Here is a 15,670-nt window from a genome sequence, read left to right on the forward strand (position 1 = left end):
AAAATTAATAAAATTTAAATTTCTATTTGTTTAAAAAAATTAAAGAAGAAAAAAAATGTGATAAAAAAAATGTTATAAAATTTTTGTTTTAATAAATAAAACAAGATTTTTTTAATAAAAAATGCAAAAGGTTGGGCGGATATATGTTTGAGGAGCGGAGCATTATCGGTGATTGCCGCGTGGCCAGAGGGCAGAGGTGGATGGTCGGTGGAGGTCGATGGAAAAAAAAAAAGCAGGGTTTCAAATGTTTAAAAAATGGATGAAGGTGGATAATGATGTCGGCGTGGCTGCGCAGGTGGCGGTTGTCGCATGGCCTGGACGCGGGCCGCGCTGAAAGGTTTACCCTGAGTGTGAAGGGGGTGGCGAAAGTGGATAAACAAACACCGACTGTTAATTCACAGGGTTTAGGCAGTGTTGAGAATGAGCGGCGGTGGCACTGAGTGCCTGCGGCGGCATGCGGCGGTGTTGAAAATGGGTGTCGTCACTGAGTGCACGCGGCGGCGCGAACGGCTCGCGGCGGCATGCTGGTGTCGCACGGTGGTGCACTCCAAATTTAAATGCAAGATTTTTTTTTATATAAAAAGATGCAATGATAATAGATTTATAAGAAATGATAATATATTTAAGAGCATACAACAAAAAAAAAATATATTGGAATTTTTTTTTTTGTTTTAAAGAGTAGGAAATTTTTTTTTATAAATGAAGTAAGAAAATTAGAGACTTATTGAAAACTTTACTCATATTATACTTCTTGTTTTGGCGGCATGCCATCCAAAACAAGAGAGGAAAAAATTGAAATTTAACAAGAAAACCCTTTGGCGGCAAGCCTTCCAAAGAGGGGTTAGTAAAAAAATATGAAACTTTACAAGAAAACCCTTTGGCGGCAAGCCTTCCAAAGAGGGTTAGTAAATAATGAAACCTGCATACACAAAATTTGTTAAAAAGAGCTAAAATCACAACACAAACTTCTTCTCTCAATAATGTCTCCAAATAAGGTGTGCTCCAATGAATGGTAACCTTCAACACAAAACTTAAAACAAGGATTAGATAGCCAAGCTCTGATACCATGTAAGAAATGATAATATTGAGCAAGGAATGAGAAACAATCCAAGTAAGTTAAGTGTGAAACAATATTACCATAAGATAAGCAAACTCCAAGAGCATACACCAAGATGGTTCAACAATGGAGACAAGGATTTATAAGGGGAAAGCAAAGAAAACCCCTTGTGAGTATTATGAATGAAGGAAAATGCCTAGAGAAGAGAGAGAGAGTGTTGGAGCAAAAGTAGCTCAATACAATAACATCAAGTGCTAAGAGTGTGTAGAAGAAAGAAGGAGGAGCATCTCTTATATAGAGATGAGAGAGGAGTTGCATTTGTAACTCCCATTTCTATGAATGTGACATTCATAATAGGTGTGTGCAAAGTGTCACAATCCTCTTAAGGAGGATAAACTAAATAAAGAAATAAACAAGAGTTGTCCTTACATGTGGAATAAAGGACAAACAATGACATGTCCTCCACATGTGTACAAGAGGACAAACTACATTTAGGGACCCTTGGAATATCCCAATTAATATATCCAAGGAAAGATTAACCTTTCTAACAAGGCCTTATCTTTTAAACAACATATAATCCGCAGACAATTTGGCAGCCATTTAAAAAAAAAAACCAGCATCGAAAAACACAGATTTTTCCAGTTGCTATTTTCTTTTTCATCGATGATTTTCTCTGTGCATGTATCCGCTCTGAGACACGTGTCGTTCTCACTCACTACCACACAGGTGCACACGTAACATGCGGCCTAGTACTCTTGGGACATGTGGCGTATTTCCATTCACCCAGTGATACATAATCATCCCCATAGGTAGCTCAATAAGAAAATCTATATGCTGAGCTAGAAAGGATGTGGAATGTCTATACACTTTTGTACATGATGACATCATCATGATGTCATGCTAACATCATCGAAGGCTGCAAGTGTACTGACATCATCATTTCCTGGTCCTAAATTTCATGCCTATTTGGATGTCATTCCTAGAGGAATTATAACTGGTGCAATGATAGTATAACTGTCAAATTTAAACCCATCATTCATTGATGCAACCCCTCTCCAAATTCATTTTGGTTTTTGCAGTCTGACTTTGGGAGGCCATAACTCACACATCCAGACTCCAAATCAAGTGCAATTTTTTTTGAAATTGGGTAGAATTTTCTAAAATTTTTAGTGGTGTAGCTATTTTCTAGTTTTGGTATAGTGATTGTTCAGAATATGCATTTTTTGGTGACTATACCTACATAATCCTGCATTTTGCAACTTCAAAAGCTCTGTACGGGCACATCTGTGGTCAAAAATAGGTTCCATTTTTTTGAAAGTACATTATTTTTCATCTACTTTCTAGATCTGGCATCAAGTTTTAGTGTTGTGTGGACAAAAGTGTCACTTTCACCAATAGGGCCTTTATTTTCATTGTAATGCTTCAGTATTGTAGCACATTGTAAAGTTTCAGATTTGTACTCTATGAAGAGGTTGTAACAAGAAAAATTAGAAGTCCATGAAGGCCAAAATTGGCAAGTGGCCCATTGTAATCGCACTACTAATAAAGTGCCCAAAGCATCTATTTTTGGGGGGTTTCTTGATTTAGTGAAAAGGGGGGGTCTTCTTGGTGTTGTGTTCTCTCTTTTCTGCAATTTTCTTTCATTTTCTGCATTATGGGCAACTTTAACTTTCCTAAATTAACTCCTCATAACTATGCTTCATGGTCAATCAAAATATTGTATCACTTAATGCATAATGGAGTTTTACAATATGTAGATACTACTCTTTCTAAACCAGCAGGTGATAATGTATCAACAAGTGAAATTTTAGATTAGGTAGCCATGGATAGGAAAGCCCTAGGTGATATGTGTTTGGGGGTAGATGATAAGATCATGTATCAAATCAAGAAATGTACTACATCCAAGGAAGCTTGGGATACCCTCAAAAGCCTTTATGGTAAAGTTTCTAAAGATGATGTATTCAAGATTGAAGATGAGCTTATTTCCTTAGATCTTAAGTCGTATGACTCAATACAGGACTTCATCATCAAGGTGAATGAATTAATGACAAAGATTACTGATTGTGGGAGTTCTATAAAAGATGACAAACTAATCTATCTCATACATAACAAGTTGCCATCTGAATATTCCACATTTGTATCTTCTTTTAACTCCTCAAAGACTACCTTAGGGTCTGCCTACAAGAAAGTCACTTTTGATGAATATGCTAAAGTGTTGGATGATGAAGAAAAGAAGTTGAAATCAATGGGGATTCTCAAATCACCTCAGTCCAAAGCATTGGTGGCCAACAATGAGGATTCTCAAAATTCAGCAAGACAACCTCCAAATAAAGAAAAGGGTAAGAAGAAGTGGAAGAAAGAAAAATTTGAGGATGTAGAAAAGACAACACCACAATCAAATCAACAACGCAAGTCCTCAAATTCCAACAAGAAGGGGGACAACAATAAGGAGAAGAAGAAGTGCGCTTATTGCAAGAAAATGGGTCATGAAGAGCATGAGTGTTATCTCACAAAGATTGATGAATTAACCAACATCATGAAGAAGCATAATGTTCCATTGCCTAATTCTTATAAGGATAAAGGATCATCTTAAAATTCTAACGGCAAAGGGCAAGCATTCATGGAAAATGCAAACTCTTCAAAGGAATGGATATTTGACTCAAGTGCCTCATATCACATGGGTTCTTCAGAGGAGGATTTTTCTTCAATGAAGCAGTCCCAGGTACAACACATCTTCATGGGGAATGATAGAAAAATGGAAGTTGAAGGAAAAGGAAATGTGGATATGGATAATGGAGAGTTTCAAGAGGTTCTCTATGTTCCAAACCTAAGTTTGAATCTCCTATCAATCTACCAAATCACTCACCTTGGAGATGGACATAGAGTTGAGTTCCTTCAAGACTCAGTTCAAGTGCACAGTCTTAAAGATGATTCCTTGGTTGTAGTGGGGAAAGTGAATGATCATAAGATGTTGTACTCTTTCTCGTATTTTGTACCCAAGTCTTCATTAAAGGCCTTGTTATCTCAAACCAATTCAAACATGCAATTATGGCATGAACAGTATGGTCATCTTGACTACTGCTACCTTTAACAACTTTGCACATACCATATGGTCAAAGGTCTACCTCAAATCAACTTTTCTAAGGGTGAATGTTCAACATATTCAATGGATATGCATCTAGAAGGGAAGTTACAAAGAGGGAAGTCTTCAAGAGCACTTGGTGTTCTACAGATGGTTCACATGGTATTAGCAGGTCCTTTTGCATTTAGCTAGGGTCGCTACATACTCACTTTTGTTGATGACTTTTCAAGGTTCACTTGGGTCTATTTTTTGCATAACAAGAATAAAGTGTTGGATAAGTTTCTAGACTTTAGGACTCATGTAGAACAAAAATCTAGGAAAGCCATCAAAGTTCTCCGAATGGAAAATGGAAACATGGATGTGAAAAAAAGACTTAAGGACTTTTACAAACATGAGGGCATTGATCTTTAGACCGCCAACATTCAGTCCACATAAGAAAGATGTTGCAGCTTTGAGGATTCAAACTCTCAAATCTATGGCAAGTTGCATGATCCATGCCAAGTATCTCGATCCATCATTAGAAGTCAAAGAAATCTCTAGTGCCACTCACATTCTTAATCATTCTCCTCATCCAACCTTAGATGGAAAAACTCCTTTTGAGGCATGGTGTGGTAGAAAACCTATTGTGACACACTTCATAGTCTTTGGTTGTCCTGCATGGGCAAAAAGATCTTCCAAGGGATGCAAGGCATAATCATCTTGACCTTGTACTTTTATTGGTTATGAAGACAGTGTGAAGGCATATAGACTTCTAGATCTTGAGACACATAAAATATTTGTGGAGAAGGATGTATAATTTGAGGAAATTTCTCCAAGCTTGTCCTCTACTCCTCTCTACACATCATACAGTGTGGAAACTGATAGTGATTTCAATGATAGTGCTTCAACAGCTTCAGACATGTGGGGTTCTATCAATAGTTATAGTGAGAGGTTACTTCATCAGTTCAGTCCGCATGCATACATCGCCATAGTGATAGGTCCAGAACAGTAGGGTACATCAAATCTTCCAAATACAAGTTTAGTGAAAGATTTGGGGGATAGTATTGATGATCTGCCTCTTCTTCTTGGTGCAGAATTACCTTCATCAGTTGTCATGAGGGTTCCATCCAACTCTCTTGTTCATTCTCTACATGATCAATCATCACAGGTTGAAGTGATTGTCGATACTTATGATCAGTAGTTGCAGCAGGGTTCTTCATCAGTTGTAGAGATAGATAGTTCTTTGGGATAGGTTCTTTAGCTAGTTGACCAAGTTTCAGAGACATCACTTATCCATGGGATTCTTTCCACACATAGTAGAAGTTTCTCACTTGTACCCTTGGCATTGTTTCTTCCTAAGGGGAGGAACACCATTCTGCAATCTTGGATCAGCTTCTTCATCGGAGCAGTCATTGTTTGGCATTCTTCTTTTTTTTTGGGGGGGGGGGGGGGGGGGGGGGGGAGAGGGAGGGAGCCTATCCTATCTCTCTACCTCTTCTCATCATTCTCTTATGTATATACTGCATGTATGTTGTAATGGGGGGACCTTGATTACTCCATCCATCCATGCATCCCTATATCTCTCTTTTTGGGGGAGGGTTTTTCCAATGAGGTTTTCCCTCTTTCCTCACTTTATGGGAGATTTTATATCATTATGTACATGGGTACCTAACATGGCCTAGTAGCTGGGACACATCTTGCATATCATCCTAGATTTTATAAGCTTAAGGGCATTCCTCTAAGTTGCACTTAAGGGGGGGTGTTGGCGTAAATAAGCATTTACTTATTACACTTACTTAAGTTTACTTAGGTTAATGCATTATTTAATTATTTTGCATTATTTTTTTATTATTTTAGGTGAGACACTTAGGAGTTTATGTACTCTCATTGAGTAATACAACTCTAATTATGCACATGGTGTTTAAACACAATAGTATGCATCATTCACTGAGTTGTCATGATGACAACATAGTTATCCTCACTCATCATTTAGCATATGTTGTCTACACCATTGATTTGCATGCTACACCATTGTAGGCTTATCCTCACATCATTGCACTTAATCCTATGCTCAATGGAGGATAACCCATATTTGGTGAACATGTGCCTGGTTGTATGACATATCATGATGCTAACTTTTATGCATTCTAGAAGCTCTCCTGAGGCCTTTATATTCAGGCACTTCTAGTGTACTCTCAACTAGTTATTGAATGAATATCATCATTTTTATCATACTCTATCTATTTTGGTCTACTATGTGCTTGTGTTGAGTTCTTTAGTTCTTGGGTGAATTCTAGCCTAAGCCAAATTCTTACAAAAAGAATAATGAAATTCAACAGATGTCCGTTTAGCAAGAAGACTTCATTAATCAACTCACTAATCCAAATAAAGAGCTTATGAATCTAAGATCAAAGAATGAAAGACTGCAGAATGATCTCAATAGTGAAAAGAATACCTATTAAAAAATGATGAAATCTCAAGAATGCATGAATCAATGAAATGAATAAAGTCAATATAGAAACAAAGGCAAAGTTGGAATAGGATATATAAAAGAAGGTGAATCATCCTTAGCAAGGAGCTCAAAAGAATAAAAGACCTACTTGCAATCATTGTGATCATATAGGTCATACATAAAAAAAATGTTGGAGTGATGGTAAAGAAAAATTCAATGGAAAGTGTTACAATTTCAATAAGCATGGTCATAGAGAAAGTGAATGTAAAAGGAAACCTAAGTTTAAAGTTAAATGTCACAATTGAAAGAAACAAGGACATAAATCTTTAGAGTTCAAAACAAAGTATTGGAATCTAGCAGAACAAATTGTGAAAAAAATATTTGGATGGGATTACAATACATGGAATAGATGTCACTACTATGGTGAATTTGGGCACATTGGAGTAAATTGTGTGAAACATCACATGAGGAAAAGAGATACTACAAAAAGGTATTTTATTTGTGCATAACTTAATGGTGCTCACCTTTTCAATTTTTTTGCATTTTACTCCAAGAGAGATTTTATAAGTAGGAATAAGGTTCATTGGACCTAAGTGTGATGGCTAGGGTGTAGGAAGTCAAAATGTCCTAGGTAGAGTCATAAATGGCTTAAAAAGAAAGGTATAGCTTACCATTGGGTAATGAGTAACCTAAGTGATGAGCCACTGGCTTAGGGGAGGGTCCCTATCATGAAATTTCTAAGGGATAGCTTAAATAAAAATTTAGAAGTGTTAAAAAAAACAAGCAAGAAAAATTGCAAAAGTTGCTCTTTTGCAATTTTTACAAAAATGCTTATTTTGCAAGAAATTGTGACTTTTCTTTTAAAAACTATTGGTGTAAATACATATTTACTATTTAAACTTACTTAATTTTACTTAGGTTAATACATTATTTTATTATTTTGCATTATTTAATTAATTATTTAGGTGAGACACTTAGGAGTTTGTGTACTCTCATAGAAGTATGCAACTCTAATTAAACACATGATGTCTACAACATAGGAGTTTGAGTCGTTTACTAAGTTTTCATGTTGACAAAATAGTTATTTACACTCCTAATTTAGCACATGTTGTCTACACCACTGATTTATGTGATACACCATTGTAGGCTTATCCTCACATCATCATACTTATTTCTATGCTTAATGGAGGACAACCCATGTTTGGTGGACATGTGCCTAGTTGTATTACTTATCATGATGTTGACTTCTATGAGTTCTAGAAGCTCTCCAAAGGCCTTTATATATAGGCACTCCTAGTGTACTCTTGATATGGTTGTATGGCATATTGAATGAATATATCATCATTCTAATCATACTTTCTCTATTGGTAACTATTGTGCTTGTGTTTGAGTTCCTTGGTCTTGGGTGAATTTTTGCCTAAGCTAAATTCTTACATGGTATCAGAGCTTGGGGAGATTCTCTACACATAGCCATTTGAGACTATTCATGCTTCAGCACCTTGACTCGAATCTAGAGCCAGATCTAACCTCACCGTTGCATCTAGAATATTGATTTGGTGAAGATCGAATATAAATTTGTCTATGCTAGGTGAAAGTTGATTGTGAGACAAAAAAAAAATTACAAATTGGAACCCAGAGGCCGCGATTTGTAGGTTCAAGTATGATTATTTTTAGATCTAATTAATTGGTTTTTCAAATCTAAATTATTTTTTATTCTCTGCAATTTATTTTTGAATTCAGTATTTTTTGATTTATTAACACAGGTAGAGAAAAAAAATTTAGCCGAAGCAAGCAATGACACCTGGACTCGGCTCTATAATTTTGGTGGAATTTTGGAATTTTTATTATTGTCACAAGAATATTATTAATCTCATAGATAGGTCGTACTGCACATTTCAAAAAATAGGCCAAGAACAATTTTTGGCCATGGCCTTTACATGTTTTCTAGCAAAGGAAACCCCCATCTATAACATAATTCAAGCTGAAGGTAGGCAACATTTGACAGGTATCTCCAAACATTTGGTGGGTTCAATTCTATTTTCTACCCACGGCAATTTTTATTTACATAGTGCTTTATGTGCTTATCCCATGCATGTGGGACTATCCCTACATATTCCAGCATAAGATTTTGGCCTCGTAATATTCAGTTTTGGCAACTATTGAAGTTCTAGCCTCCACGTGGTGTGATTCAAGTAGGCCCACATTGACTCGTGCCCACTCCCTCTACACTAAACACCTACCCTCCACATCTACCATGCAAATAGATATTTCTTGCAAACTAGTGCCACATGTCACTTTTTAGTTCATTGTTGTAGGCCTACTCCAATCTAACATCGTAGTACACATCACTACCTAGTCACTAAACGTGCATGGGGTACTAACAAATGAATCTTATTATGAGACAGGAGATGTCTAAATTTCTTTAAATCTCTGATGATTGCAAGGGCTTTCTTCTCTACATAGTTGTATTTATCTTCACATTATTTAAGCCCTTCACTAAAGAAAGCTATGGGTTGCTCATCATTTTTATCATTTCTTTGAGTTAGGATAGCAAAAATGCTTGGCTCACCACCTAGGGTATAAAGGATGAAATCCTTCTCAAATTTTGGATTCATGAGAGTAGGGACTAAGGCTATGGTTGTCTTGATCTCTTCAAAACTTTCTTTCCCTTCATTGGTCCATGCAAAGACCATACCTTTCTTGAGCATAGCTGTAAGAGGTTTCACCATGGTAGCAAGATTAGGGATAAATCTTCTCACAAAATTTATCCTGCCTAGGAAACTTTGCAGCCCTTTCTTGTGTTTAGGAAGAGGAAGGGAAAGTATGTCGTTTGTTCTCTCTAGATCAATGGTTAAGCCATCCTTAGATACAAAATATCCTAATAATTTTCCTTGGTTAGTAGTAAAGACACACTTGCTTGGGTTAAGGGAAACCCCAAACTCTCTACATCTTAGGAATACCTGTCTTAAATGATCAAAATGATCTTCTGCATTCTTAGAATACGTTGTGATATCACCAAGGTAAACTAAGACAAATTTGTCAATCAATCTTTTGAAGGCCATCTCCGTTGCCTTCTGAAATGTAGCACCTGCATTGGTTAGCACAAATGGAATCTTACAATAAGCATAGGTACCCCATTTAGTGGTAAATGCAATCTTGTACCTATCAGACTCTTTGACTAGCACTTGATTATAGTCTGAAAATCCATCAAGAAATAAAAATATCTTTGAACCACTGACCTTGGACAAAATTTTCTCCATGGAAGGGAGAGGATGGTGATCTTTAAGGGAAGCTTGGTTAAGGTCCCTAGAGTCCACACACAATATAATCTCTATGTTCTTCTTCCTAATAGGGATAAGGTTTGCTACCCATGATGAGTGCTTGATAGGGAAATTTATATTGGCCTCAATCAATTTGGATAGCTCCTTTCTCATTAAGGGTTCAATTTTAGGATTCACTAGGCTCTATTTTTGTCTTACTGGTTTTACATCATTAATTAAATCTATGGTATGCTGAAACATCCTTGGGTCAAAGCCCTATAAGTCATCATATGTCCAAGAAAATACATCATTAAATTCTTGACATAGATGAATAAAATTTTCTTGTTCAATTTCAGAACATACCTTACCCATGTTTAAGGACTTTCCATCAGCAATCATGACTGGAGTGTAGTCATCTTCATCAACAACTAGGTTCATGGACCGACCTCTTACTTGATCATTAGGATTAAAAAAACTCTCTAAAGTAATGAGACCTTTAGGTAGCTTGTTGGAGTTGAGGTTAGTGATTTGATCACCATACTGATCCTGTAGTCTTAACTGGTTCCTGCCTGAAAACTCTGCCTCATTCTACAAGAAGCTAACAATTTTCTCATTAGACTCAAAAACTTGCCAATGGATGTTGTTATCAGGGATGGAAGGGCTTACTACCACTCTAATTTGTTGCTTCTTCTCCTCCTCAAGATTCCCTGGCACATCATAAGATGCACCTATTGCTACAAGTCTATTAGCATGTATGTTTTTTTTTCTAGGGATGCTTTGAATATTAAATTCATTAAAACCCTCAAGAAAATACCACACCCTATTTTTATAAGACTTGAGAAAACCATTCTTGGTGGTATTCTGATTCCTCACTTGATTAACCACCAAATCACTATCTTCATACACCCTTAAGGCTTGGATTCCTCTTTTTTGAGCAAGTAGGAGACCTTGAATCAAGGATTCATACTTGGCTACATTATTAGTGCAACTGAATTGAAGCCTATAGGAGAAGTAGTACCTTACTTGTGTAGGAGAAATCAACATCACACCAGCCCCCAATCCATTTTTATTCCTTGATCCATCAAAGTACATACTCCATATCCCACTCATATCTTCTTTACTCTTCACAAGATTAGGAACTAGAAAATCTTTCTCCAATATACAATATGTACTGAGACCTATCTCAAGGATCTTTGAAATAGGGTCAAATTGATATGCATCAGCCCATTCATCTAAGAAAAAATCAGGTATCTTTGCTAGGGAAGTGGTGGGCTCATTAACTATGTCATTCTCATCAATCTCTAGGATAGGGCAATTCATGTTGATGGAATTAGGTGTGTAGGGTTCAGTATGATGGAGGGCTTGAGGCTCTACTCTAATTGAAGCATTGGCTCCATATCTCATCTTAAAAGACATATATGACCAATCAGAAGATATGAAACCACCTATTTGGGCAATGAAGTCTCTTGACAGATAGATGGAAAAATATGGCTTGAGTTCAGCAATAGAGATATCTTGGGTTATAGTACAACCAGGGCATGCATGTAAGGCCATCTCCACATTCCTAAGGATCCCTACAGTCTTGACAGTACTACCATCCAACTGTAATACATCCTTAACAATGGGCTCATATTTCATTCCCAAAGCATCAACAACACACCTAGGCATCACTGAACTACTAGCCCCTGAATCAATCATGGAATTATGGACTAGTTTGCCCCCTATAATTAGAGAAACATAGAATGGAGGAGGTCTAACCTTTTTACTTTTTTCTACCTCCCTTGATGGTTATACTAGGCTTGTGGCACTTTCCATGCTGAGTGGATGTTCCTTTGGTTCAATTCTTTCCAATTCTTGCTGCAACAACCTCTTTTGCATGGGTATAGTAGCAATAGCATCCCACATGGAGATATTCACATTTTTCTTCTTCATTTTCTCTACCACATTGAATGGCATAGCAGGTGCTTTGGTAGAAGCTTTGGGAGCTGTGATTGTATGAGGTTGAGATGGAATAACCTGAGGATCACTTGCATCCTTTTTGCCATGATTTTGCCTTTGCTGCTGAAAGGTACTTGATCGATTATTTGCTGCTTGCTCATGAGTTATTGCATTTGAAGTTGAGGCCTGATTGGGAGGAGGAGGGACAACATCTTCCATAGCTCTTATTTTTCTTCTAGTGTTATGAGCAATGGAATCTTGGTTTACATTACAATTCTCCTCCATCTGTTGATTCATAAAAGAGCAATCACCCTATCTTTGCATCTCTGAGGCATCCTTAAATTGATCCTCTTTATATGATTGTTTTGTTGTAGGTTCTTGGAATATCAAAGCCATAAAAAATTTAGCCTTCTGACACATACAATAGGCATAGGAGTAGTTATAGAAGGGACAAAAATCTTGATCTTGAGCCATATTGTTTTGAGGAACTATGGCCCTACTTTGGTTTACATTTGAGGTTGAAGCCTGGCCACCCTACCTACTCTAATCAAAAGAGTTGTTCCAATGATTAGGATTTGGAGGCCTACCACTACTTGGAGTTTGATATTGCAATTGATGAGGCTTCCTACCTTGATCTTGCTATCTTTCTAAAGTCACCACCTTGTTGCTCAATTTCTACATCATAGAGAAATTATCCTCCAACCTCTTTCCTTGATCTTCTAACTTCTTCCCTTGATCTTGCAATCTTTTATCAAGGTTCTTCTCTCTTTTGTCCATGTTCTGCATTAGAGATTGCATCATCTCCTTGATTTTATCTATTCCATTTGAAGATGTGGAAGCTTGAGGGACTGGAGTAAGGGATTGTGATGTATAAGTTGTGGGAAGGGGAGCCATTGTTGGTTGATGATTTGGAACATCAGGGAAGAAAGGCATAGGAGGCCTTGGAGCTAGCTTACCTCCTTGTATTAGGATGTTCTCTGATTTTATTGCTATGTCATAAGCATTAGGAAAGGTATCTCCTCCCATAGTTTGAATTATAGTGGCAATATCACTATTAAAAGCTCTAAGGTAATGCAAGAAGGCATTACCAGGGGTAGGCTTCACTGAAGTAGGTATTCTATCCCATGTCTTTTGAAATATATAATTAAAGCACTCATACATTCATGGGGGGCTCTTTTTATAGTAGTCAACTACTCTAAAAGTTACAAATAGTCACTTTTATCCTCAAAATGTTTGCACAATCCTACTCCTAATCCATCCCAATCTATTATAGAACCATGAGCTAAACCTCTATACCATTGTAGTTCTTTTCCTTTCAAGGATGAGGCTAGGAGTATAACTGCAACATCATCCTCTGTAATACCATGGATATTGCAGACATTTGCAACCTCTTGAATGTGTTCTAAGGGAGAGATAGAAGTTTCACCAGTAAACTCTGGTATACTTTTGAGTGCAACTACTAGTATGTCATGTCTTTGGGCTAATAAGAGAGGGCTCCCACCATTAAAGGTGGCAAAAGTATGAGCTCTAGGCAATGCCATATAGACAAGTGATCTATTGATATGTATTGATGGTAGTCAAGGCTAAGATCTAATAGTAAGAGGAGTAGAGATAGATCTTGTAGGTGTATTTGTTACTATCACACTCCTAACTGGTGATAAAGATATTCTAGTCCTCCTTCTTCTAGGGTTTGACAATGAAAGCTCTTGATACCGAAACTTACCTCTAGAAGATGCAATTGTTTTAGCTCTGGGCATGAATCACTGCAACTTTGGTCTGGAACCAGATATGTATTTAAAGCTCAGAGTCACCAAGTACTTTGAAGGATGAGCCTCTTGAAGGCTTAAACACTAAAGCTAGTACTATCTCCTTGGTATTGATCTTGGAATCTTCTCTTTTGACACTAGTAGGCTTGAAATTTTTTGAAAAAGTGTCCTACTGGGCATGCCAAAAATTGTTGTCACTTAGGTTTGCACCCTTGTCCAAAGCCTATACATGAGGACAACCTAGTGAAACATGGAAACAACCTCCAAGCTATGGGACTTAAACTGTGAGGTTGAGTCTTTGAAGAAGGCCGACTTCCTCTTACTATCAAGATGCACCTAACTACTCTTGGAGAGGAAAAGGGAGAAGGAGAGCATGAAAGAAAATCTACCTAGTCTAATCTAAAGAGGTGATGCACCAAAATAGAGTGTTCAGACCAAAATTTACCCATATATGCACTATTGAACTAGAATGAAACTTAGGATATACAAATCCAAACTTGCTTTAATCTAATAATCACATGCAGATCAAAAATTCAAGATGAATGACACAAGGAAAGAGAGATTCACTTATATTATTATTCATAAGCCAAGGAGATATAGTCATGCAGATCATAGATCTCTAATAAACACCAGTAAGAGCCAAAGAATTCTTACACTTTCATACCAATGGCTGAAGGAGATAAGGCAGAAATCATGCAATTTAGAGGCAAAGGGAATTTTACACTAGAATTGTAGAGCAATAACAGAGAACAACATAGAATGATTGACCATACAAAATTCATAAAATTTAGCCTTTGTAGTGCAGGCATAACTGAGATGTCCTCCATCTATAGTTACTTCACAACTACCTACCATTAATTCCTACAAGGAACAATCATGGAGAAAATCTGATCTGGGTACAGATCCAGATGCAATGATATCTGACCCTCTGTGTCAAATAATGCCTTAAGAAGATAGAAATGGTGCCATTAAGCCATTTTGACCAGGTAGATGGATTGGATCAGAGGTGGAGTGTTCTTCCTTGTCTCGCATTCATTCTGGGCTAGTTGGGATTGATTACAGAGATCAAATCACATGGCAAAACTTGATTTCTTATCATTCTTTGGTGCATGAATCAACAGAGTCAGTGAGTCAGTCAAATATCACAATGAAAATGCACCACATGGACCAATAACCTCTTTTTATCTTGCCACCTCATGAGATTCCTACGTAGTTGACCATCTCTTTCATTACTAACTGCACCACCTTGCAACCCTGACTGTGATAGTCACATTATTTGCCAGCGCGTCAAATTGTTACTGCCTTAACTGGACCCACTGAGAGACATGTCAGCAAGGCACTATGTCACTATGTGTATCCTCTAGGCACTTTCCCATGGTGAGATAGCATCCACCATCAATATCCTTAGATCTGACGATCATGAAGACTCGCCATATTACTGCGCTTTGCCCTTAAAACTTTTGGGCCCATGAAACCTCTCAACACACCTAGTGCTTGACTCGGCTTGAATTGGTACCATCCCTATAGTTTCATAACACTTAGCCCCACCCTACTACATGTTGCTGAGTTGCTATGTCGCTAATGATAATATTCTTGTAGCTTTCAATAGCGAGATAGTGCCTGCCATGGATTTTCTTTAGATCTACAGTGATCAACAAATTTGTACTACTATGTATTGAGCTAGTTGAATGGACCAATGAAATATTGCCACCGTACTATGACCCACTTGACAACTGCCACTGAGGATGAGCTGTACTATTACTTGGAGAAGGGCGGGCCCATTACATCATCTGTGCCACATATCGTTGAGGCACTATGTCGCTATGGATATCCTCTGAGAAACTTCCCATAGTGAGATAGTGCCTATTGTAGATTTGAATTGATCTAATGGTGAGAAAGATAGATCTGACTTATCAGTATACAGACCAATAGAAACTGGCCATGTGCCAACCTATCTGACAACCCTCATTTGTGGCCCACCAAGTGAAGAAGGACCCACATTCCACACAGTCATACCTTAGCCAATGAAAAGATTGATCGACTACCAATGTGTCTAACAAATCCTTGCTGATATCTGATAGGGCATACTTGGGACCCACCCTCCTTCTAACATCGCCGCAGTAACTCTTTTTGTCT

At 37.4% G+C, this 15,670-nt stretch overlaps 1 protein-coding gene across 1 annotated transcript in view; it reads left to right on the plus strand.

The window, feature by feature from the left end:
* The first annotated feature begins 275 nt into the window (after positions 1-275).
* LOC149565041 (uncharacterized) overlaps positions 276-15,670 on the plus strand; it is a 54,421-nt gene continuing 39,026 nt past the window's right edge. Inside the window, exon 1 of the mRNA XM_089816267.1 lies at positions 276-430. Within this exon, the coding sequence (XP_089672393.1) occupies positions 276-430 (155 nt within the window). The remainder of the gene's footprint in view (positions 431-15,670) is intronic.

The sequence above is a fragment of the Cupressus sempervirens genome, chromosome 3 (assembly GCF_028749045.1).
Source record: "Cupressus sempervirens isolate cs-2001-9-10 chromosome 3, ASM2874904v1, whole genome shotgun sequence".
NCBI classification, from domain to species: Eukaryota; Viridiplantae; Streptophyta; class Pinopsida; order Cupressales; family Cupressaceae; genus Cupressus; species Cupressus sempervirens.